The sequence below is a fragment of the Grus americana genome, chromosome 3 (genome assembly GCF_028858705.1).
Source record: "Grus americana isolate bGruAme1 chromosome 3, bGruAme1.mat, whole genome shotgun sequence".
Taxonomy (NCBI): domain Eukaryota; kingdom Metazoa; phylum Chordata; class Aves; order Gruiformes; family Gruidae; genus Grus; species Grus americana.
The window spans coordinates 2,990,638-3,017,844 of NC_072854.1; the positions used below are offsets into that span (position 1 = coordinate 2,990,638).

At 39.3% G+C, this 27,207-nt stretch overlaps 1 protein-coding gene across 1 annotated transcript in view; it reads left to right on the plus strand.

Moving 5' to 3' along the window:
• MSRA (methionine sulfoxide reductase A) overlaps positions 1-27,207 on the plus strand; it is a 293,944-nt gene that overhangs the window by 169,975 nt on the left and 96,762 nt on the right. Inside the window, exons 4-5 of the mRNA XM_054821004.1 lie at positions 5,915-6,019; positions 24,802-24,908. Of these exons, the coding sequence (XP_054676979.1) occupies positions 5,915-6,019; positions 24,802-24,908 (212 nt within the window). The remainder of the gene's footprint in view (positions 1-5,914; positions 6,020-24,801; positions 24,909-27,207) is intronic.

Sequence of the window (27,207 nt, forward strand, 5' to 3'; positions counted from 1 at the left end):
AACCAAACATTATCTCCTAGTTCAATGCTAACAAAGTCATTAAAGTTATTGGAAATATAAAGAAGAAAGTAAAAAAAGAGTAGCCGCATGTTAGTGCCATTGTATGCCTGAATATATTTTACAGTTTCTTCCCAACAGTGGGAAAATCACCCTGAAAATCTGAACAGTAGTCCAGAAACGATGAGTTGCAGGATAGGAATGTGTAGGGACGGGCTGCTCACCATCTCTGCGAGCATAACTATGAGGGGCTCTCAGAAGAAGCCAGTGGGAGCGAAGTTCAGATGAAGGCAGTTGGTTCTTCACATATAGTGTAGTAGAGATACCACGTACGCTTTTTCAGTCCTTCCCTGGGCATCTGCTTATGGCCATGGCCAGAGAGAGGCTGGCGGTCTGAACTAGTACGTTCTTATGTTCTCAAAAATAATAATAAAAAAATGATTGTACAACAGATTAATTAGATAGATTGTATTGTATCAGAAATAGTGTGGCCAGCAGGACCAGGGCAGTGATTGTCCCCCTGTACTCGGCATTGGTGAGGTCGCACCTTGAGTTCTGCGTTCAGTTTTGGGCCCCTCACTACAAGAAGGACATTGAGGTGCTGGAGCGTGTCCAGAGAAGGGCAACCAAGTGGTGAAGGGTCTGGACACAAGTCTGATGAGGAGCGGCTGAGGGCACTGGGGTTGTTGAGCCTGGAGAACAGGAGGCTGAGGGGAGACCTGGTCACTCTCTGCAACTACCTGAAAGGAGGTTGTAGGCAGGTGGGTGTTGGTCTCTTCTCCCAAGTAACAAGCGATAGGACAAGAGGAAATGGCCTCAAGTTGTGCCAGGGGAGGTTTAGATTGAAGATTGGGAAAAATGTCTTCACTGAAAGAGTTGTCAGGCACTGGAATAGGCTGCCCAGGGAAGTGGTGGAGTCCCCATCCCTGGAGGTATGTCAAAGATGTGGAGATGTGGTGCTTGGGGTCATGGTTTAGCAGTTGGACTGGCAGGGTGAGGTTAATGGTTGGACTTGATGATCTTAAAGGTCTTTTCCAACCAAAATGATTTATGATTCTATTGATTCACTTAAAATATTCAGAAAAAAAGATAAGGGATGATTTCCTAGTAGTCTTTGGCTGCACAGAAAGATATGTAAATAAACAAACTCAGGTAATAAATAAAATGTTTGTTGTCTTTGTTTTTCTTCTTTGTTTGTTTTAAAAGTGAGAGGTACTAACCACTAGATGAAGTTACCTTGACTTCTGGTGGATTTTCTGTCCATTGGGTTCTTTGAGTCAAGAGCTGTTACTTTTCTAAGTACAAAATACGGGCCTGCTCCAGTGAAATTCTGTCATCTGTGTCAGGCAGGCAGTCAAATAAAATTATCATAATGACCCCTTCTTAAAAAATCTATCAATCTGCGGTTATTTCGTTACTTTGAAAGTGAAAAGGTAGCAGTTAAGTAGATCCCCACAGTGTGGGTTCTCAGTGTGTTAGTGTTGAACCCCTTGTTTGTTTAACATATTGCTGTTTTAGGAAGAAACTGGAAATTTTATTAGCGATAACTACAACATAATAAAAATTCCCAGCCTAGTTTGGAGAAACAGATGCTCAAAAGACCTACTCCTTTTTCATGGAATACTTTGCATATTCACTAGGGCCTAGGCTTTAGCTAGCACAAATTGGTTTAGCTCCAAAATCAATAAGCACTGAAATGTGCATCAGCTGAAGATCTGCCACCCATTTCTTTACGTTATATTTAGACATTTCCTAGATTCGGGCCCAGCGGGTAAAGAGAGGCAAGTCCTTTTTTATTAAAGTGGGGCAGAAGGGAATAGTTTTGGCGTCGCTTGAATTTTATAATGTAATTCACCCAGGGCTGGACTAGATAGAGATGAAGCCCACATGTCACGTAGCTGCTGGGTGGCTGGGTATTCACAGGTAAGGTGCTCTCAAACCAGCCCTTTGAAGTCGTTCCACTTTGCCGGAAATAATTAAATGCTTACTGGATACAGCAAGTTAAAAAGAATGAGTTCGCTTCTATAATCCGTCGGCTTGGGCACTCACCTGGGAGATGATTAAGAAGGTGAAAATCTAAACACTATTAGGAAGAAAAAAAATTGAAAAGGAGCACTGAGGTGTCACTCAGATGTCTTTTTCTGTTGCTCTTTACAGGAACATTTTTGCCAGAGTTTGAATCCCCACTGAAAGAGCTCACTGTAGCTAATCCTCTGAGAGCGGCTATGTTTTCTAAGTGGGAAATGGATATAGGATAAACAGACAATCTGCTGTTGGCACACAGCCCTCTCTGCCACGGTGTAATAAAGTCTTATCATCTGCAGCGAGGTTCTTCAATGGCTAAGCTCCTTCTAAAGCTGAAGGAGAACTGAGCACCATAACTGGAAATCCGATAATGGCACCTATAAATAAAGGATTTCTATTTGCGCAGTTAACAGCAAATGAAATTATATTTAGCGATTCAATACATTATTTAAAAAACATGGTTCACATACTGAGCTTTTTTGGGGAGAAGGCTTCTAGAAATGTTCATACTCGTTAAAACTTTTGTAACTTAAAGTGAAGCATGCTTTTACCGTGGGATATTAAAGAGCAGCTAATTAAAAGCAATAGGTGAACCGAGGACACCGTGACTCTGACTTAATATAAATGGACCTTTCCTAAGAAATTCTGAAGGAGGCACTAAGGTGAAGAGCTGAGTATCACTGGAGGAATAGACTATCACTGATCATTTTAAATCATTTCAGCTGCTTAGTGTTAGCCTGTTAAATTTCTTGTTAAAAGACATGCAGCTTTTTTGAGAACAAGTGGGTTTATTGTTTCTCTTTGATTACTGCCTCTCCTTTTTAAGAAATCTTACAGAAAAGATTTGATTAGAAATATTTCAATGATTTTTTTACAACACAGAGGAGTGGTTGGCTGGTTTGATGCCTGCTCTGTTCTTTTGGCGTTGTAGTGCAAACCAAATGTGTGAAACCCAAACTGAAAGGTGATTATTCCCTTTTCATTGTCAAACTTAAGCCTAATGCAAAAAAGCAAAATAAGATCAACAGGGAGAACCCAATTTAAGTTCCCTTTTGCCACTTTGGCTGCAGCCGAGTCATATTTGGCACCGATGAGCTGGTAGTTTCCACATGCTACTTGGGGTAACCTCGTGGTATCTTTTGATTCCTTTTTGTGGGACATATTGCACCTGCGGAGAGATTGCTCTTTTTCTTTTCCTGTCCCCTGATGCTGTTTTCTCTCTGTGCTTCTGCTAGGAAATTTTGTGGTTAATCTGTGGAGCCTTTTACCTGTCTATTTGCTCACGTGTACCCAGTTGATTGGTATGGTTTCCACTAAAATTGTTTGGAAGTAGGAGTGCTCACCACAAATGATTAAGATTGTTCTTAGTAGAAATAGCCACATCATATTGTGAAAGAAAATCCACTAGATTGTGGAAAGGCTTTGAGGAAAATTAGAGGTGAATCTGATAGGACCAGCAACATTACCTCCTCGCTTTTCCTCTGAGGATGAATATTGATTTTAAATATGCTCTAGGTTCTAACAGTCTGTTAGCCACACATCTGAGGATTTTTTTTCTCGAGGTCAGGCTATAGTTCTCAGAGTAGCACCATTATTTCCTTATTCAGAGGAAAAGAAGAAAGCTGATTCTTTGAACTTCTGGATTAGTCAGAGCAGACAGTGTTGACAAGATGTAATTGCTGCTTCAATTGAGAGGAAAGGTAATGCCTCTGTTGTTTTGAAGTTCTTTAAGAAACTCTCTTGTGATCTAAAGCTAGTCATCTTAGACAAGCAATTTGCTCCTGAGTGATAAGAACCTTTCATAAGCTTCACATTGGCTTACAAAAAAAAAAAAAAAAAAAAAAAAAAAATTGAAGTCAGAAGCCACTCCTTAATCTCTTTTTAGTTATACAATGTAGGCTTGTGAGAGCTGGACAAATCACTGTCTGTTTGCTCTCCTTCTTTATCACAAGCAACAAGAAAAGTCTTGACCTGGGCTTCAGCTAACGCAAACCCCATTGTTTTCACTGATAATCCATATTAAACTATCAAATCTGGCATAAATTCCATCCCTGACCTAAGCTGACCATCAGCTCGTGCCATAATATAGAAAGACCATTTCACTTTTTTCTTAAACCAATTATCTCTGACTTGTATTTTTATTCCACTAAATGTATGATCCCTTTCTGCTAACCTGCCATCAGAATTTGGCTTCGGATAATGAGTTGCTTCCACGGACTTCAAGAGGCGTAGTGCATGTGGCAGAGGAATCGGGCCATCGTCTGCCTGGACAGGACCCCAGTGGACAGGGCGACACCAAACTTGTGTATTTTTGTCTTTTAATCTCAGTGAGCATATCTTTGTTGTAGTGTGAAGCGTACCAGGTAGGAAGGAATTTGATTTTATGAAAATGTTCATTACAGATATCCCGGATGTGTCCCCTTTTACTCTTCTGCTTTCTAGACTAAATTTAGTCCCAGTCTTTTAAATCCCTGCTAACAGCTAGCTCACCCCTCTGTGCCTCATTTAGGTTTTCTTCATTTCAGGTGCCCCATTAACTGATATAATGCTGTCATACTTTTCCCTGTTCTGTCTCTTTAATACATCCTACTGTCCTTTTTGTTTCTTTCTAGTTTCTTTTCTTTTTTTTTTTTTAATTCAAATTTCTCTTAGTTCTGAATTGGTGTTTCTACTGAACACTCTTCCATTACTCTTTGTCTCTGATTTTTCTGGTTTGGTGACAGCTAATTCACAACCCATCACTGGGTCAGATTCAGCTGGTTGTTGCGCTGCGTGAAATTCAACAATTCTATTAAGTCTGAAGTTTGTGCTGGTATAAATGAAATAAAACCCTGAACTAGTGTGATCAAGGGGCTTATTGCATCCCCATCAAAAGGCAGATCTCTGTCCAATTTACTTTTTTTACTATTTACTTATTATGAGTTAACTGAAGAATAGGATATTTTTTCCGCATCTATGCATATATTATCACAACAAGTATGCCTACATTTATAAATTGTAAGATATATAATATTTATAAAGTTTAAAGTATAAAATGCTTGTGTAGCATTCAGTGCGATGGACTTTCATCCGGAGGTGTTTGAGAACTCATCAATCTATTAGTTATAATTGAAATGAATTATGTGGCCAGATCCTTTGCATTTTGTGAAGCTGGGTCTTTTAATAATATTGTGAGTGATTATACACATAAGGAGTGAAAAAATCGTGCCCATAATGTAACTGAAAAACAGGAATAATATGTTTTAATGTGCTGTAACCCCTGCTAATCTTCCTTGAACTTTATCTGCTGTCATAAAGTTCAGTCAGGCTCTCTTTGACTCTTTTTGAAGCCATTTGGCATCAGTGGTTTGCATGATGTGAAATAGTTTGAAATTATTTGTGTGATCTTGTGTAAACACACACTTGAAATTTGTTTTTATAATCAAATATTTTATCCATATCTTACCTCATGGAAATAAAGCCCAGTTTTATACTGTCAAGACAACTTAGACATACAAGTTCTCATATTTTAATGTTGTATTTAGAATATTTTGAAATATTTTACTAGTTGTCAGTTACAAATATTTAAGAGCTATTCATTTTTTAAAAATTTAATTCAATTCATTTTTCCTGTAAGCTGACAAACTACTGTAATAATATCACTGTCTTACCTTATTGCCTCTCTGGATAGTTTATTTCATGATGGCTTTGTCCAAACTAGCAGACATCCTAGAGTTGACACATATATAAAATATTGTGTAAAAAGGCTTAAGTGTAAATGATGGTAAATCAAAACACCTTTAGGAATAAAAAGGAAAACAAAGGATTGTGATTTGAATCTGAGATATAAAAAACATAGATATGCTCTAGCTAATTGTCACTAATAATGTCTGATTTTATTTTGTCTTTTAAGGTAAAACTGGCCACACAGAGGCTGTACGAGTAGTATATCAGCCAGAAAACATCAGCTTTGAGAAACTGCTCAAGGTCTTCTGGGAGAATCATGACCCGACACAAGGTAGAGTGATGAGTGAGCCAGTATTTAATTATCTTACTAATTACAGCTGGGATAATTAGTGTTTGAGCTGCATGGAATAGATGAACCTTGAAATCACACTGGAGCTCAAGAATATGATTGCAGACATTTATTGACAGAGAAAGAGAGGGAGCGAGAGAATGAGAGTACAGAAACTCACAATACCCCTCCTCCTTTACAGCTGTCTGTGCTGGGAAAATTCCCACAGAGGGGCACAGTAGACAATAGAAATTTTTTTTTTTTTTACTTTGATTATGACAATTTCTTCTGTAACGCTATCTTTTGTCTCTTAAATTAAAGCATATTTCTTCGCAGCTTCGGAGCTGGTCATTTTATTTGTGCCAAAGACCTTTATCCTTCATAAAAATTTTTGTTTGTTTTTTATATTTTTCAATGGCAGTGAATATCTTTTATGATTCGAAAAAGGAAACAAAAAGAGGTAAGAGATGGTGTGTAGAGGCGAAAGTAGAGCATTCTAGCTGTTTGCCTTATTCGAACCATTTGATTTAATTTATCTTTCTTGGAAGGGTCTTCATGATGACATTACACACATCTGTGCAAACATAAATGGGAAACTGTGTTGAGAAAACATTTTACATGTTTATATAGTTTCAATAAACATCATCCTTTCTACCATTTCCCAGAAATATTACACGCAGTAACTCATTTCAATATTTTAACAGCTATCATAATTATGCCACTTGTTACTACATCTGGGAACAAAAAATGCAGATGATACCTTCAAAATATGATACCATCCTGGGAAAAAGTAACTCTGGGAAAGATCCAGGGGTTATTGTGGATAAGTGTCTTCCAGTGATCCCAGAGCACAATGCAAAGACAAAAATGGCTGTTGCAACTCCTGCTTATATGAAAAGGGGAGTCTTAGTCAGGAGCGTGAAAGCTATTTTCTGTATGCAGAGTCATTAAAATCTCAGAACATTTAGCGCAGTTTCTGTATGTACATACCAGAAATTATACAGAGATATTGCTGCGGATTCAAAGGAGGGACAGAAAAAGGATATAGAGCCTAGAAAACTGGCCTGGTGCTGGGAATAAACATGTTCAACTAGTTGAAGAGACATAACACTATGATCAAGTAATCTTTACAGGTACTTACGTAAGGAGCAGATACCTCACGGTGAGGTTGACAACCCAACCACTGGTAAGCCATAACAAGGTCCAGTAGCTGGAAGCTAAAGTTTGAAAAGTTCCACCTCGGAATAAAACAGTTTCACAGCTCTCAGTGTAATTAAACATTGGAGTCTTTTTCCATCACCATCCTTTTGAGTCTTTAAGATGAGATCATTTATCACTTTAAAAGGGGCGCTTGATTCAAGTCATGAGAAGAAATTCTATGTCTGTGTGTCAAACGTGGTGGCCTATACTGGGATCTGTTGATTTATGAGCCTCCCTTCTCAACTCCTTCCCTTATAGTTGTGTCAGAGCAATTTGTCTGCACCATCCTTGAAATGTTTGCAGCTCTGCATTAAGACAATGACCATCTTCAAATCATGCTTCAGGGCCTTTGCGGCTTGCTCATAGGGGTCAGGAAGGAGTTTTTCTATCCTACCAGTGGTTGGTTTTAGGTCTTTTTTTGTTCTGTTTTCTTTGGATTGTCAGAGATTGGCCATCACCAGAGGCTGGCTTCTTTGTAATGGGCTGGTTGTTTTGATATAGCAGAGAATCCTATTTCTAGATAATTGGCTCATGTGTCTTGCTCACATGTTGGGATCCATCCTGATTGCCAGAGCTGGGAACTAATGGGCAGGACTATGGGGTTCTTCACCTTGCAGAGCAGTATGAGACATGGATTTCTGCTGAAATAATCTGGGCAACCACCACCTAATCAGTCGTCTGCCATGTCTGTAGTCTTGGCTTTGACAGCGTATGGTTGGGCTCTGCCTGTGGCACACATACAATAGGCCAGTCTCTAAAGGACTTCAGTGCTTTAGGCTGACTGAAGTTCACAGTGGTATGTGGATGAAGTGTAGTAGTTGTGATAACAGGTCAGATCAGCTGAATTTATGATTCCTTCTGACTTTAAAACAAAGTAAAAATGGTGACATTATGTCTTTATATTCACCTTGCATTCTCACATAACTGAGGTTCAAAATAGTTCCAGTCTGTGCTTTCAGAAGAAGGTTGGATGCTGGCAGATGTATGATTCACTCTTTGATTTCTGGCAACTGGGGAAACATCACCTAATTAGCCCGGGCACAGAGCCACGCTAATGTGGCTGTATTCCTTCTGGGATGTGAGCTAATATCTCCACATGACACTGAGTTGTGTAGATACCCAAGTCATTCACAACTGTCTCAGGCATCTATGTGGCACTGCAATGCTTGGTGTAAATATACCTAAGCCTTTAGCTAAGCTTGGCTCAGTAGAATTTCCAAATGGTTCTTCTGTAATAATTTGCCAAAAGTGAGAGCATCACTCTATCCACAGAGAAGATGGCAGTCTGAAGACTTTGCATACCCCAGACTTGGATAGGTTACGTTACTTATGTATTTTTATGGTTGCTTAACGCTAATCTCTGTTCCAGAACTTTGCAAAGTTCATCACATCTCTACCACCTTTCTTGATTTGAGGAAAACCTAAACCCCAAGGTCCCAATTTCAAGTTCCTTTGTTTTGTAAGATAGGGATGATATGCTTATATACCCTCTCAAGTTTCAGCAGTTAGCAGTTGAAGATCTTTAAGGTGGGATTGTTTCTTTCCTTTGATTTGTGTCTACTCCCTGCTTTCAGGTTGCTATGGGAAACAGGGTTTTATGTAAAGATACTGAAAGTCAGAGTTATTTCTCTGACCTATGATCTTTTTCTCCTTTCCTGAGGTTCAGCTGTGTGCACACTGTAAGTCTTATTTAGCCAGCCTTATGGGAATGCAGGAGTCTGTCAAAGAGAAGTTTTTTACTAAGCAGATAAATTAGGAAGATTTCTTATTCATGAAATTCAGCACACTCTTTGGATGAATCCAGTGTCTCATATAGCCAGCGAATGCTGGACTTCTTGAGTACAGGTCTCACTCAAAAGTATAAAGGCTTCGTCTGTGGCACTGACTTATCCTTTCTCCAGAAGCTGGGTTAAAGCCATTTAAGCCCTTCTACCCCCAGCAGAGATAATGGACTTGTCTAATTGTTCTAATGTCATTAAACATCAAATATGTACATTCTGTTGCAGTTAAAGACCTTTCAAATATCAATCTAGATGGTACCAAGTTGCTAAAGAGTACAGACTGGCAGTCTTATGATTCATTATTGTATGAGTGTATTAATATTCAAAAGTTCCTGCTTTCCAAACAGTTGGACCTCCTGCCTTCAAGATGAGACTGACATCTCACTGGGATTCGAATTTTCTCTGGGAGGCAGTCTGGCTCTTGCTTCATGAAGCTCTTGAGTCTGAGTATTATACAGAAGCCTATTGAAAAGCAAGAACCTTTGATCAAGTCAAACAGTCTATGAGTTGAAAGAGATTCTCCCAAATGAGCATCTCCTAAGTGTGGGGCCCTGATAAAGTCCTCCTTGACTATTAATTTAGGCTCTATTTTATAATTCATTACATTTGGGATACTGAAAAAGCAACAAACCAACCCCCGACTTCTGCCAAGTGACATATGGTTGTCATCTCTGTTCAGCCTCTAATGCACAGATCAGCATTCCTTCTCTCCTAGGAATGATCTTATCTATAAGAGGATTGCTCTGTATAGCTCTATAAGTGCTTGAGGTGATTGCTTCTTTGTCACTGATACAGAAGAAGTGAGTGAATGTGATAGGCTTAAAATATGGCAAAAGAATCTTATGGCTATTCACTTTGTACATAATTTTAATTTTCTAAAGTTTATAGAGGTGTAGGGCAGATTCTGTATTGTCCTGGTTTTGCACTACAAGGCCACCCTCAGAGCCTGCCAGATTTTTAAGATATAAACCTGACTGTCTCCTTCAAATTGGACCCTGACGATGGTTCTGCTGGCACCTCCATGCTGTGTGTCTAGAGGGACGTGGACTTTCAGACCATAAGTTTGTCTGTGCTGTGCCTCAGCCTGTAGTTTCACGATTGCTGTAAGCTAATCTTTGACTTAACTGTTATGGAAAAGGGCAATTTTCTTCTCTCTCCCTGACCTGTCTGCAGGATACAACCTCTTTCTTTGCGTTGATACTGGCAATCACAAAGTTCTCTGATCAAGCTGAAAATTAACCCTGCATGAATTGAAGTGAAATGTAATTTTCAGCCAGGAAAATTTTATTGCCAGGAGCATGAGAGCTAGTGGGACCACCCTTCTGGCAATAGCACTGTCCTATAGCGTGTCAGCCAATCGCGAAACCCAGCTGTGCTTATGTTCACGGAAGAAGATGTCGTATTTTATCTGATCAGAAAGTTTGGCCACTCTTCGTGGGGTGTCAGAAACTATTTCTTCAAACCTTTTGGAAAAACCTATCTGATATCAGAGGAGTCTGTCATGGTGCAAATGTGATTCCTGTAAAGCATATTACTGTTCATAATTATCCTGACCCTGTGTGTGGTTGAAGTCCTACATGTGTCAGAGATTTCAGCCCGGTCTAAGGCAACTTTAAAGAAAGGCGCCTTGTTGCTTTCAATGGCTGCACAGAAGACAAGCAGAAAACAGAACAAATACTATTTATTTCTCTTTAAAACTTGTTTGAGGCAAATGAAAGATCCACTCGCCTCCTTTAGGTCTTTTCTTTCTTGAATACAATCGAAAACGGATGCTTGTTTTGGTAGTTCTGCTCCCCATGTTTGTCAAGAGTACCTCATCCTTCCCAGCCCGCTAGAAATTAGGTACAACTACAGTTCTCTGGGGTGAGCCCCTGTTGTACACAAATCCCATCCTTTTTCATTGCTTCTTCTGCCTTTCTGCTTGGATTTTTGAATTAGAGGAAAGAGCTCAGAGGAAGCCAGGACTCCATAGTTTTGGCCACCCTCTGACTACAGGGTGAAGGGCAAAGGCACCTATGGCCACCGCTGCCCAGGAGCTTCTGGAAATTTTCTTCTAGCCTTACTGATTCTTTGAGTGTGAGTATACAAAGAACCAAAGTTACTGGTAAGTAATCTCATTCCTCCTTTCTGTCATGAAGAAGTCCTTATCTTGCCTGTGTTTGTACAGGAAATGTAAGCAGAACTGATATTTTTCCAGCAGTTGAGGACCATCTGTACTACAACAAACTCATCACCTGCCAGATTCATTCAGAACATCTCTTAGTCCATATGTCTTGTGTATCCACGATAAAGAAGAGATGTATGAGCCATTTCTCCTCCCTGTGACCTTCCAAACAGTTTGGCATTTAGCCTTAGTGCTGATACATGAATTCTTCAGATTAATATCTGTTTTTCATTGTGCTGACCCATTTTAGTTGCAGAGGGTATATTTATTTCTCACCAGTTTTGAAGGACTGTACTTTTTTTAGACATTGCATAAGGAATCTATCATCTGCAAATAATTAAAATTAGACACTAGAAATGACATTGTATTGCTAATGAGCAGATGTGTCTACTTATACCAATGGAAGAACAGCTGTACACATAAAAAAACGCTACAGCGACCCTAAACCAGCATTATGTATTCTGCTACAGGCCTGTAACTTCATTTAGAGATTAAAGGGAAAAAAGTAATCTCTCCATGTAAAATATAACCATTTCTGTTTTTTTTTCTTTACATTTCTGTAACTCTCTTCCCTTTATTATTTGAATGAAATTTGCAAGTCTCAGATTAAAGCACGGAGCACCTTTGTCTTGTATTTCAAATGTTATTAAGAGTCCTGATGGTTTCAGCATTATTACAAGGTGTAACAAAAAACAGTAGAAATACAAAATCTATTGTCACCAGACATATTAAATATATTCAAAATAGAATTACCGACCCCTCAGGGAGCCATTCTTGGTCCAATACTCTTCAATATTTTCATTAATGACTTGGAGGATATAGTGAAGAGGATGCTAATTAAATCTGTGGTAAAGACATTGCTGGGAGGCTCTTGGAGGAAACGAATAAAACACAGCTCTGTGTTGATAAATTAAAAAAGCCATGGAAATCGATATGCTGAGACACAATAAAGATAAATGTATATTGGTTCATGCAGGACTGAATACTCAACAATGGAAATATGCACTATGTGAGTTGTTTGATAGGAGACGTTGTCTTCTATTGCCTTCAGGTTCTTCTAATTCCTGCTCTCGCCAATGAAATCTCAATGACAGGACGTAGTTGACTGATGTCTAGCCATCCCACCAGCAACTAATTTAGTGGTCCCTTGCTTATAATCGCCTAATAAATACCTGTGGTCTATACTTTTTGCAAAGTAGCAAAGAGAGTCTTTGCCAGTGGTGCTAACCAATATTACATTTTAAGAATGCAACTTCATTTCTTTCACGAACTGAAATGCCTGATGCTATGTTGCTCCCGTTCTTTGGCCTTTCTCTAGAACTAAATATGCATTAAAAATAAATACGTATGATTAGGCTGTTTTGCATCCCCAGGAATTTTAGCTGTCATGACCTAATTTGCATATTAGACTCTTTTTATCCATATAAATTAGAATAGACTTTTTCTGACGTATATTTCCTGTTTAGGAGATGTTGTTTTTCCATATCACAGTGAGAAGCTGAGATTTGACTCTGCATCTTTTTTAATGAAGGGGATTATTAGCCAGTGCAGTGGTTGCTGAGATGGCTGAATAGTTTGTGTTATGAAGTGAGTGGTGCTGAATCAATTCTGGCTCAAGGGCAAAAGTCCTTCTGGGCTTGGATTTCTTCTTACCTTTAAACTACTTTTAGCTTATTTATTTTACATGTGACAAGGATGCGTTAACCAGTTCTCCACAACTACTAAAAATTAACTGTATCTTTCAGTGTTGCTACAGTCAGTAATAAAATACTTCCCTGAAGATGACAAAAGCCGTGACATCAGTCTTTTATGTCATTGGCGATGACACTGTGACTCTTATGCTGTGGGAAACATGAACCCACCACTAACCTGAAGGGATTCTTTTTGTTCATAATGCCTGTATCTGCTAAGAACAACTTTGGAAAATACTTTTATTCTATTATGGTCATCCTTGGGATCACTTCTGGGTTATTTTGTAATTATACCATAGCTGTGTTTGTAATTGAGGAGAGGAAGAGGAAGGGATAAGAAAGAGAATCTTCATTTCAATTCAGGCTTGTTGATTTTTAACTTCTGAAGGAAAATTTGGACTTCACAATGCTTAGGACTGTCTTCAGTAGCTTTCAAATATCCATGAAGTCCAAATATCCATGGGTATGTGGTATGAATAACAGCAGCTAGATTTGCATGTGTATTGATGGAATTAGGAAAAAAGCAACCTCAGAAGGTCTTTTTCTGCAGACTTTTTTTGATGGACTGCTCCTAATCTTTATACGAGGAAAGCAATAGACGAAGTCAAAACAAAGTAATACCAAATAATTTTTTCTTCTTCAAATAACCCACTAGTGAATTTGCTGTACTTGGGTCTAGAAATCTGAGGCACTGAAGCATGGCATCATTAATCATAGTTTATGGTGATTATTAGTAGGCTTTTAATCTTTGTTTTCATGTATAATTAGGTACAAGAGGTCAAAGACGAATCTATTCTAAACAACAATATTTTCTGTGAATGACTGTTTTTCTCTGCCTGCAATTTTCTCTCGCATATTTATAAGAGCATACTCGTCTGTGTTTTGAGAGCAGTGTCCCATGAGTTTATCTGCTGATAAAAGCAAATGACAACACTGTTATTTTTATTATCACTAATTATTTTTATTACTATGGCAATAACACCTGGTGGATCGTAGTAGGTTTAGATTCATACTGTTAACACATGCCTAAATATAGGCAAGACGTTAGTGAGCAACAGATAAATGAAGAGAAAGGAGATGACACATAAAGAAAACAATAGCCAATTTGTGTGATTCCATAGCTGAGCTCTATGTAGTACCTGATCTGAATTGCTCTATTTCTTGATTCTATTTTATCACATGATCAGTAGTTGTTCAGCTTTTTTAAGCATCACAACACAGCTAGTCCACGAGGAAAAGAGGCAATGAGAGTCCAGTTCAGATGCCTAAACAGAAGTGTCTTTCGCCACGCCAGATCCTCAAGCACGTTCTGCCTGTCTTCCAGTTGTGCTTTAGAAAATGTGGGGCTCCCTGTGTCATGTCCTCCAATCTCTTCCAGACATCCCTGCTCTATGCATTTATTTGGTTTTGAAGATTATCAAGATCTTTGATCAGATTTATCTGACCAGCATAGACACATCAGGGGAGATAAAGACTGAGAAAAAGCCACCTAAATTTAGATGTTTCCATCGGAGTGTTTCAGGTCCCACAATTTTCAGTGGAGATCTAGTCAACACAGTTGACTTGCCCCAAGTTTGGCACCTATGTTTGGTCAGCTTTTTGTCACCTAAACCTGGAAACTTAGTTCCAGCTGCACCAATAAATGCTGTTAAAAGATTTCACTCCCATCCGAAGTTCATCCAGCCCTGAGACAGATTTTTAAGAAAAGGCACCTCTGAAAGGGCCTAATGTCTGTTTCTGACAAAAAGAAGTCTAAAAACTTGTCTAAAACTAATCATTTAACTTTTGATTAAAGTTAAGTGAAAAAAGCCTCCCACAATAATTAATGCCAATAAGGATGACTTATGTATATATTCACCATTCTATTTGCCTGTTCTATGCACTACTGGTAAAGACATATTTTCAATTAATAATTAGAGTTGGATTAAAATCCCTGTCTGCCAGTGACATTTAATACTTAATCTTTGTGACACTCATCAAAAGCTAACTTATATGTTTTTGTGAGCTCAAGTAGATCATATACTTTATTCAAAGGTCAAAGAGCATTCAAAAATGCATTTAAGCAATATTATAGCTGAATGAATTAATAAATAATGAAGCATGTGGGAAACTCTTCTTTCAAACCAAGCCTTCATTCAGACTTTCTAGTTTTGTAAAATATTTGAACTATCTTGAGAAGCAATCTGATGCATTTTCTAACTATTGAATAATAATGCTAATAAAAAGCAAAGGGAATTGATCAGAGATAGAGGATAGAAGGGAGACCTGATAACTCTTCATGGCCCAGACCTGGTAATGTTGGAGGCCTGCATAGTGTCCCTGATATACTGTATGGGAATGTCTCTGTGAACAGCTGAGGGGAAAGCAATAGTTATTGACCTAAATGAAATATGTGTGATATTTGTGCTTCTCCCTTACTGGGAAAAAAGCCTAACATATGGACAAGCACAAGATAGAAGTTGGAAGCAGAAAAAAACAGTGGGCATTTTGCTGTATTGAACTTAAAACCTACCACTGCAGAGTTATGCATTCTGAAAGTTGCCCCTTTATTTCATATTGGATATAAATCAGGTTGCCAAAACTGCAGAGACCAATACCCAGGAAATGGCTTTGGTGAATGCAGAGGGGCAGGACAGATTTATTCCAGGTGGGAGAAGAAGGAGGTGAAGAGTCTCCTGAGAGTGTTCTCTTGTCAGCTTCTAGTTCTTGGATGACTTTTCTCAGCAGATGCTAGGGTGGGCCATACTAATTTAGAATGATGTGGTGATGGTATGTGAATCACAGAATCACAGAATGGTTTGGGTTGGGAGGGACCGTCAATGATCATCAAGTCCAGCCCCTCTGCCTTGGTCAGGGACATCTTTCTCTAGATCACATTGCTCAAAGCTTCTTCCAAACTGACATTGAACGCTTCCAGGGATGGGGCATCCACAACTTCTCTGGGCAACCTGTTCCAGTGCCTCACCACCCTCTTGTAAAGCATTTCTTCCTTATGTCCAATCTAGAACAGAATATTCTATTCTATTCTATTCTATTCTATTCTATTCTATTCTATTCTATTCTATTCTATTCTATTCAGCTGGAAGGGACTTATAATGATCATGTAGTCCAACTGCCTGACCACTTGGGGGCTAACCAAAGATTAACGAAAGTTAAAGCATATTATTAAGGATATTGTCCAATGTGGTCATACTGTGATGGTTTTGGTATTGCAATGCTGTTAAACCTTTTGGACAAGGTGTCATTAGGGTCTACAGATAGTGAGGGACTACTCTTTATCTCTGTCATTGTACTAACTGCACTCCTCCCCAGTGAGTTGGGATGGGAAACTGCATAAGAGATGAGGAAGCTGTAGAAGGCCTAGCAGGAAAATTTATTTCATTACAGGGCGATGCTGAGACTATTTCCATTTAACCAAATCCCATGGGACCTCTTTTCTTGGCTGTTCCTCCCATTGTCTCACAAAACTGTTTGCATGCCTTCTGCATCTCAGTTCTTCTCTGGTGTTTTGCTGGAAGAGAGGAGGAAGGACTTCCTCCTCAGATCTGCACAGAAAGACAGTGCAGGTGTCACTGCTGCAGCTCTGGGGAGAAGGCAGAGGTGTCTTGTAGCTGGGTGGCATAGGTCAGAGTCACAGAATCACAGACTCAAGCCTGACCACACTGAGAAACAGACATTACTGCCATGGTAGGTCCCACAAAATCAAAGATTTATAAAGCTGCTCTTTTCACTGTTATTTTGGTTTGCTTGTAGCAGCACGTTGGCCATCAGTGGTGGGAACAGACATGCAGCAAATTGGTGGCAGCAACTCATCCCGTTCTCACAAAATGTCATTGCTAAAAGAGTGATGGAGTATGTTCTCCTGTGTCTCCATGAATGTTTCTGGGTATATTATGGCATTGATGAAGAATCTGTTGTCTGAAAAACTCTCTACTTAAAGAGCTATTGTTATTTCATACTGGAGTGTTGTATTGACCATCATCAACAAGCTCAACTACACCAGCACTGGACATCTTAAGGAAGTATTTTGTAATGTCTTTGTCCTTGGAGATATTCAAAACTGGACTGGACAAGGCCCTGAACAACCTGCTTAGTTGAGACTGCTTTGAGCAGGGGTGTTGGACTAGAGACCTCCACAAGTCCCTTCCAACCTCTGTGATTCTGTTTTAGCTTGAAAGCTATACCAGAAAACCTGTCATCTGGGGGTTTGATGAAGGTTAAAGACCAGATATTTTTGCAGCTGACATATATTATTAAAAACATTGCTGTAGCCATGATGTTCTAAGTATACGTGCAAGTCAGAATTTATAGGCAAAGCTAGAATTTGCTGTCTTGATCCCAAAGCAAATGGTGAAGACCAAAACTACAGTTTCCTCCTTGACACTGGAAACCATGTCTATTGAAAGCTTTGTAAACTTTTTGGTCTATTGACAGTATAAAAGTTTTCTTTAATATGAACAAGCTCATTAACTTATTGTAACCTTCTGAAGAAACTCTTCTATATTTCATTTATCTTTCCTGCACCCCAGCACCTTGAAAATCATCAAGAACTCTCAATCCACAGCACTGTAACTAACTTCTTTTCTATTAGCATTTTTCTCCTTTAATCATATGCTATAAAGAGTTTTACTTTCCCTTGGCAACTTTTAAGCTGTATAGATGTAATCATTACAGTGAGTGATGACATCAAGCCAGGGTGACATGGTGCAATTGATTTTTACTAAATAATTATATGATGAGCTGGAAGAAGGAGTTTTATTAGTCTTAACTCAGCAAGGATTGATTGGGGAAAAGAAAATGACCAATCAGTATATCAGGTTTCTGCGGGTACAAGAAAATAAGTGACAGCTGCAGAAAAGTCTATAAATCACAGAAAAAATTATGATAAAAATAAGAGCTATGAACTGCCCTTTAAAATTTCACTGGGTGGCACAGAAGAGTCTAACAGACCTTGGTCATTTATCTCCATTATGCTTGGGATCCTCTGAGAATAGCAAGGTTGACGAATGATGCCATTACTTTTTTTTATTATTTTTAAATGGAGAGAAGATAAGGAGTGTTGTATAAGTATTACTTTCAAGTCATTAGAGGGTTGAGTCTTCAAAAGAAATCCCTGATTTAGCCAATAAAATAAATAAAGTATATTTTCCTTTAGCCTTCTGTGGGATATATATTCAAAAATCACCATTTTGAAACAAATTTGCTTGTTTGCAATTAATTCTCCATTTCTAAAGAAGAAAAAAAAGTATCGTACTGGGAAATATGTGTTTTTATTAATGCCGTGGATATTCTTATTTTTTATTGACCTCAAGATACTCTGGAGTTAGACAGGAAGGACAATGACCTACCTGAGATGCATCTCAACTGAAACTGTAGCATAACAGCAGTGTAACTGCTTTAAAGGGGCAACTCTTTGCCCCCATCAAGAAGCCACTGTAGTTTTGGCAAGGTATAGAATTTCTGAAGGAAATAGCACTGACCAGCTGAACAGAAGCAGGGATGATTTCGTATATGGCGATCATTCAAATCAAAGGAGAGCTGGCATTTCCTGCTTTGATGCCAAAGAATATAGGGGAGACCAAAACTAAGTCATTCCTAACCAGGTGCATTGTAAGATATCAAAGTGTTGGTGAGAGGGGTTTTTAGAGCCGTTTCTCAGACTGTTATCTGCATTTTGGCAAATAATTTTTCCAGTGGCAATGTATTTGTATTGCACAGCAATCTCAACCTGGGAATCATTCCTTTTGCGGGATCTGGGAGACCATCACACCTCCTTGTCCTTTCCATCTACCGTCCTGTGGCCACAAATGTCTGCTTCATATAAGTCAGAGGAAGCGCTCAGCTCTTTAGGGCATTGTTTGATTAATTGGTGTTCTGGAAGGAATTTTATGTTCTCTAGAGTGGTCCAGGCTGAGAACCACTGAAGTGCTTTGGTCAGCCAAAGTGAAATTCCTAGATATGACCCATGCCCAAGATCTAAACACATTTAGAGCTCCAAATGCCCTCATCCTCACTGGTTCTCCAGAGACAAGAGCTTACAAGGACTGGCCAGTGCTCGCATAGGCTCTGTGCTTTGGGCTTATACTCTTTGGCACCATGCAGCCATATTTAAACCCCCTTTTTTTTGTATCTTGCCAGAGAGGTGCAAATTCTATGTTTTTCTATCAGGTTTGAAATCACCCTCTCTTTCTAAACATCTCTTTGATGAGAGATTTTAAGGCTGTTCTCAGCATGGCAGCCGATTTTCTTTGTCTCAGGTATGAAGACCAAGTGCCAGCCTTTTGACTCCAGGGTAGGTTTGTTCCTGTGACTGTTGGATGTGTTCCTGATCACCTGGGCAGGGAGATAGATACCTACCCTTTTGCCAGTTACTGTCTTGCACCACTGAGAGTAGTAAAGCACAGCCAGATGAGATGGGGTGATCTTGCAAGCCCTGAGCTGGCCAAAGGGGTTCTGGTGTCAGGATGCTGGAGGACCTGACATGGAGGTCAAGGACTTGCCTCTGCTCTGAACCTTCTTACATGAGCTAGAAATCATAGGCTTCGGCTTCCTCCGCATCGCGGCAGGGACATTGGGTAGCCCTTGAAAGTCTGCCTGGTTGTCTCTAGTTACAGAGATTCTGATCAACACTGGTGACAAGTCCTCTAGGTGTGCTTTGGGGCAGAGTGGATCAGGTCTGATGCTACATGTAAGATGACGTTCTGCTTTCAGACCTCTGGAAGCTTTTTCTCAAACTATTTGTTGGAGAGAAATGGGCTTGAGATCACTCAAAGTGTATCTAGTGGTTGTTACAGATGCAGAGAAGACTTTTTCTGTGTTATTTCATCCTTTCATTGCAAAGTTTCTGAAAGAGTTGGAGAAGATCTTTCTTCCTGTCAGAGACCTCATTCCTCAGTGTTAATATATTTTGTTAACATCTTTAAGAAGCAGCCTGCTCAGTCTAGAATTAAAAGGAGGTTCATGCCCTACTTACAGATTTCACTGTAGATTATATGCTTGAGGAAAAAAGCTATCTCCTGGGTCTACCCTAAATTCTGTCCCTAAATTGGCAAGTTTTGCACAGAGTGACTTTAAGACATCTTGCAGAAGAACAGTTGTAGGCAATCAGCATTCCCCTGCCTAGAAGATCCAGCTGCTCTAAAGATGTGCAGCTGATGATCTGTAGGAATTATTCCTTCTTCCAGTAGTGACAATTTAGACAAACCTGATTCACTGGTTTGATTTGGAATTAATTAAAGCATAATCATATACATCTCATGAAAACGGAGTTTGGCACAGGTGAAAAAAGTCTTACTCTGATAAAATTCTTTGTAAAGAATTTTTATGGGAAACCTGATCCTGACATGCATCCATTAGTGATAATAAATATTGCTTTATTCCATCCAATCCGTAATGTCAAGAGCTTTATTCATTTTTCTGTGAAAATGTAACAAAGATAGCGGTCATTCAACGTACTTCCCAATCTCAGTGTTTTTATATGTACGATTACAATTTGCACTAGGTACTGGTTTTGAAGGGTGTTTAGCAAATGTGTTTAGCTCAAGTCCTATTTAGCTACCTGGGACCTTGTAGGCAAGGTGAATGACTTGAAGCCTGTGGAGATTATTTGTGGTTTTAGTTGTATTAATATACACTTAGAACAAATTTCTTGACTTCAGTGGAATCATTCTGGTTCACCGATGATCAAAAGTTGGTTCATTGTCTCAGCAGAAAAATTTTTAAGTCTAGTGTGCATCCAGTGTAGCTAGAATCAATGGCAGCAACGCTGACAATCCTTTGTAAGAATGGCTTTTGTTTTAGCAGGACATAACATCTTCCAATATGTATAGCATCTTTATTAAATTAATTATTTGTATTTTCTCATTCTTCTCTCGAGCCTAATATGTATATCTGTGGTGTTATGTTAACAGAGACACAATGTCATGATAGACAAAATAGGAAAGAGATATCAGAAAAGAAAGGAAAGTTAATTACAGATGACATTGTGGAATTTTTAGATAGCCAAGCAGAGATCATTTTTTATTTAGTAGACTTTCTTTCAGACAAAGACAAGATTGTTAAGCTCAGTCATCCTACTACGGTTCTTTATTAAAATAAATTTCTTGCCTTGTTTGCTACTCATTGAGTTAGTGAATCTCAAAAAGTAAGATTCACCAGTGAGTTTTAAAAAATCAGTGGTGGACCCTTGAGAAGTAAGTTTGCACATGTGAAGTACATGGAAATTACAACAGCAACAGTAGCAATCGTTTATGTCTATACACATGGAATTTATTTTATTTTAGTATCTGGTAGTCTTTGTGGCTTAGTCAGACAACATATTTGCTACTTATAGTGGGAGATTTAGGTACAAATTGATTTAAGTAACAAGTAAAAACAAATGACATTTTAGCTTAGATGACTGATCACATTAAAGCTACACTTTGAGGTGATACTTAAAATACCTGTTCAGTCTTCTTCAGAGCTAGTGGATGGTTTAACAGTGCAAGCCAACCCTTGAGCACTAGGAGGGGCCGTTACTATCGCACACCCTGACCTCATCCTTAGCTTTAACTCTATATTTCATCACTGACCCTGCACAGCTCTTTGAGCTCTGATATATCTTTGGGGAAAATGTATATCCTTGATGTGCAGACATCAGGAAAGGGATGTGGCTTTAGGTGCCTTGTTCCAGTGAGAAATGTGCTTCATTATCTGAATTTGCCTTATTTCCCATCTGGATTTTGCATACTTTGGCTTTCAATTGCTCTACTCCGTTAAGCAGCTTTGGCAAGACCGAAGAACCTTATTTCTCAGGTTATTCCTCGATGTACGTATTTGTAAATCAGAGTCAGTTTTCCTCTTAACCTTCTCTTCAATAAATTAATTATGCTGACCACTTCTCTATTACTATGTAATGGTGGCACGTGCTTGTATTAAATAATCTTTATCTTCTCACTCAGAGCACTGTGCGCATGAGCTCATGCTAAATTCATACTCCTGAAATGCATGCTACAAACTGGCATACTATATGGGGATCCACCATTTATAGACAATTTTGTAATCCACTCCCTAGTTTGTTAAGCAATAAATAGATTTGTAGAAAGCTAATGCTTAAGCTCAAACAACAATCAGTATTAACGTATCCTGGAAAAACTAATGCTTTAGTGACCTGTATTCATTTTATGCCTAACTATTCAGTAGCACTGGCTTTCCAAGAGCTCCCTACCACCCTAAAATAAATTGCAAAGAAATGAGAAAAATATGCTTTGCCTTGCAGACCACACTATTAAGTATTGATGAAGAACCTAGTTGTTGTTCTTATGTGAAATAATGTAACATTTTAGCAGTTAAAAAGTAACCCAAATCATCAGAAAACTCCACAAAACTTTTTCGGAATAGCATTCGCTCACGTCTAGTGTTGGTCACTGAATGGACTTTTTGTCCAAATGCGCCTTTGAAAACATTTCTGCATCTTTTAGTTCATAAATATTTCAGCCAAATTTAATTTGTTTATTGTACTGTCCTTTAAACCATTTTTTCTGATTCCTTGCAAAGTAAGAGAGGGATAAAAGTTGCCCTGTTCTAATGAGCAGTATTATGATGACAGCATCTTTTCCCCCCAGTATCTCAGGCTCTTTCTCTACCCTCTGCCCTTTGCTCGGGGGGTATCATGACCTACAGTTTTTCTCCGTTTCATCTCCATAGTCCTGAGAGTTGATGGTAATCTTCAAAGGGGCTTCTGTAGCCTAGTGGCAGTCAAAAGACAAAGCCTGATGATTTCCAATTTGGTTTGGGTTGCAGTCACTCCAGCTTTTTCGCTCACCCAAGTTCACATAAAACACCAGACAAACTCAAAATTAATACATTTTATTATAGCAAAGCAAAAAGTTCTGTTCTAGAATGCAAAATTGGGAACAAGTTTATGAAAGACAGAAACTGCAAAACTGCAATTGCACTTGCAAAACTGCACCTCCAGATCATTCTTATAGAATCATAGACTGGTTTGAGTTGGAAGGGACCTCCCAGCCCATCCAGTTCCAACCCCCCTAGTGCCATGGGCAGGGACACCCTCCACTAGCCCAGGTTGCCCAAAGCCCCATCCAACCTGGCCTTGAACACTGCCAGGGAGCCAGGGGCAGCCACAGCTTCTCTGGGCACCCTGTGCCAGGGCCTCAGCACCCTCACAGGGAAGGATTTCTGCCTCACATCCCATCTCCATCTCCCCTCCTGCGGCTTCAGGCCATTCCCCTTGGCCTGTCACTCCCTGCCCTTGGCACCAGCCCCTCTCCAGCTTTCCTGGAGCCTCTGCAGGGACTGGAAGGGGCTCTAAGGTCTCCCCGCAGCCTTCTCTTCTCCAGGCTGAACCAGCCCAACTCTCTCAGCCTGAGGTCTCCATAGCAGAGGTGCTCCAGCCCTCGCCTCATCTCCGTGGCCTCCTCTGGCCTGGCTCCAACAGCTCCATGTCCTTCTTGTGCTGGGGACCCCCGAGCTGGACGCAGCACTGCAGGGGGGTCTCAGCAGAGCGGAGCAGAGGGGCAGAATCCCCTCCCTCGACCTGCTGGTCACACTGCTGGACACGCAGCCCAGGACATGGGTGGCTTTCTGGGCTGCCAGTGCACATTGCCAGCTCGTGTTGAGCTTTTCATCAACTATTTATCATTGCTAATGCTAAAGCTCCTCTCTTAGGCTGTTGTTTGACTTTATGGAATGATCCACAGCAAAGCTGGCTTAACAGTATTGCTGCCGGAGGGAATGGCAGTGGATGACGATGAGAGGCAGCAATGGCTTTGGCCACGGTGGCTGCGTAGGACTGCATAATGCCAAACCATATCTGGGCTAGTCACCTCAGGGGATTGTAAACTTCCCTCTGCTTTGGCCCATTATTTTATAGTTTCGTAGGTAGAATCAATCTCTTCCTTTGGAAATTTGTACGTAAGCAATTTCATACAACTAGTCTTTTGAAGGGCTTACATATATCAGCAGTAAAGGGGCTGATCCTAGTACCAAAATTATTCATTTATGATATAATTTCAAGGAGTTACTGAATATGTATAACTAGGGTTTTGTTTTTCTAATGTTAGATACAAACAGGACTACATACTTTTGCCATTCGTATTATCCATATGTAGGTTGCAAATAGAATTTAGGAGACATTACATATATAACTTTGTTTTCTACTTCTCCTAAACTCAAAAACAAAAAAAAGAAAAAAGAAAAAAGAAGAAAATAAAAAAGAAGAAAAAAAAAAAAGAAAGGGTTGCTGTTTCTAAGCATTACTCTACAACAGTACTAACACAGCCAGACTTTCTCCAAACCTTCTCCATAGCGTACTTCTCTATCGGAGTCCTCTTTGGAGCTCCAATTTGAGAGCTTCGTAAGGGTCATTCCTTCTCTGCATAACTAGTGGTGATGATGGTAGGAATTGATAATTTCAGAGTTAATTCAGCGGTACATGCATAGTAGTCTTTTAGCAAGATCATTGCTTTGTGAATAGAGGATAATAATAACTTAGTTATCTCTGAGGGTATTTTGAACTTTTCTCCCATTAAGATGTACTCCTCTACAACACAAGAAAAAATTTAAGCACTTGGTAAAATAAACCTTTTTTTTGTAGCCATTTGCATGGTTCAAAATAAATATTTTAAAAGTACCTTGATTACAGTAACTGCAGCTTGATTATTTAAGGTTTTACATCTGTATTTGACTATTGTGTGATGTACCAAAATGTAAAATGCTCCCATTTCATTTGCATGTCATTTTAAAGGAGAAAGCAGAGTTGAATCTCTCCAGGACTATTTAACCAAAGAAAACTTGGACTTCCTAAAAATACCTACTGACTAGGCACATAAGAGACTGTGCTAATCCAGGTGTACGGGACGTCCTAAATTTAGGTCTGTGGAATTTATGCCTGCAGCCCAGTCAGGTAAGGAGGCTGATCCTCATGGTGTGCTGTGTTTTCTCTCTCCCCAGGAATGCGACAAGGTAATGACTTTGGCACACAGTATCGCTCGGCCATCTACACGTTTTCTCAGGAACAGATGGAAGCTGCCTTGAGATCTAAGGAAGAATATCAAAAGGTAACATTGGGCAGAGCATGGAAGTGCTTCACGTATGAGTGGAGGTCAAAGACGTCACCTATTAGCACAAAATCACTTTTTTTTGTGCTGTGCATTGTCTCTGTGTTGCTGTTGGAACTCCTTATTCCAATACTGAACTTGCATCATATTTGCTTTAAATTCCAACTTTTATGAAATGGGGTTTTTTTTTCTGTGTGTGAGTCATTTTATAACTATGCAGAAAGAAAAATAGCTACTTGTGCAGAGATAGTTTTAATCTCTTCTAGAGTTTTTTTTACATGGGTGCGCCAGAGCAAAAGTCTGTGATCTTAAAGATACTCAAGCGTATCTGGACCCTGTAGTCTGAAGGGTGTAGCCAAAATCTCAGACCCTAGAGTTCTTGAATGTCGGGGGAAAGTCCTGATCAGTGTTTGAGCTTGGTAACTCAGGATCACCCACCTGCTGCTTATAAGATGCTTCTATCAAGCCATTCCATAAATGTCTTTGATTAAATGTGACAGCCCGTGACTTAGGAGGACTATTTGTTTTGACGCTAGGATTTGTGTGAGAGAAGATCAACCATTTCCCTTTCAATACCCAGTCCTGTTTTTCAGCGAAGATGGATTCTGTCTCTTCCCTGCCACAGAAGCTATTCTTTAACTAAAGGCAGAGGGGTTAGTGTCCTATAGCGTTGCTGTGTTGTAATTGCTGTCTGATCTGCCTGGCGGTCTTGACAATGCAAGATCCAGATTCTACAACAGGGATATATAAATTCTTGTAACTTGTAAGAAATAAACTACTCACCTAGGACATCAGGGCAATAGACAGAGTAACTGTTAAGTAGTGCTAACAGAATGTCAGCTTTCCTGCATTCACTTGTGCTATAACTTCACTAAAGACTTATGTTGAAGAACCAGGGTTTGTGGTGAATATCTAATGTTAAAGGTAAAGAACTGTGCTTTGAAGAGCGAGGGAATATCAGTCAGAAGCATGTGCCAAGGTACGAAAAGGAGGTGCACGTCTCGTGTGGCAGTTTGGTTTTCTTGAATGTAAGACATCGGTGAGCTGGATTGTGCGTGCACTTGTAGGGCTGGTTTGCACATGCAGTTGGCGTTATTTTGCATGCAAAGAGATGCTCTGAACTGCAAGTAACTAATTTGCAAGTCGTTCTTAGCAGTGTGATAACCATGCATGTAAATTAAGCATTCAATGACATATTTTCTCAGGGGTAGCTGAACACATGGGGATAAGTCAGTCTTGCAGGTGTTTATCTTTGTTAACAGAGTGGTTTCTAAAAGTTCGGTATTCGTATTTATCATGCAGAACTTCTTTCTACTCATTGTTTGCCTTAGATCCATTGCTTTTCCAAATTGTTTTTGATCCTTTTTGTTAACATCTGCTGACCAATATCACACTATAAATCTTACAGTGCTCAGTTTGCTTTCCCAACTCTATTATTCTCTGCTGTTATTTGTCATTAAATTAATACTGACTTGAAAGCAAAATTACAATGTAGAAGATTGCAATATGATATTACAGAAATTTCCATCATCAAATAGATTTTCTTAATGGCACAATTTAAAATTTACCTACTTTGAAGTCTATCACCATTTGAACAGTGTGTATAATTAGTACATTTATATAATTAGGCAGAACTCTGAAAGCGATCACATGTAGAGTTTGTTTTTGCACTGAAGTAAGGGGAAGGAAGAGGCTGTGTTGCCAACTAAGGAAATGAAGCAAATATGTACTGAAATTCTTAGAGGATATGTGGTTTCCACGTATTACCAACAATAATATCTACAATATTATCTACAGTGGCATTGCAGTAGCAGTAGAATGGTTGTACTGGAAACATACTGAGCACACAATATATTCAGGAATCCTTTTTCACATTAAATGTTTGGCATTACATTATTTTAATGTAAATGTAATACAATCACTTTCATTATTATTGCAGTAATTTAAAATAAACACCAAACTCTTCTGGCAGTGACACATGCATATCGATGCACCCAATAATGACAGATAAAAACACGTGGGGATGGCATAACACTTGATTATTCCATGATAAGCAGTGATGCATACTCCAAACTGGGGAAGAACTAACAAATATTAGAAGTACAACCACTGAAACATGTAGGAGTGATTCTACAGATTTTTGGCACAGCAAACGAATAAAAGCAGAGGTATTTTATTTGCTTGTTGACTGAAAAATTGAGCATGTGCTCTTAGATGTCTTTTTGAGCTGAGGACCTAGAAGAGAGTTAAGAGTGTCCTCCAAACAGAAAATGATGTGCTTGCTAGATGGTTGTTGGTT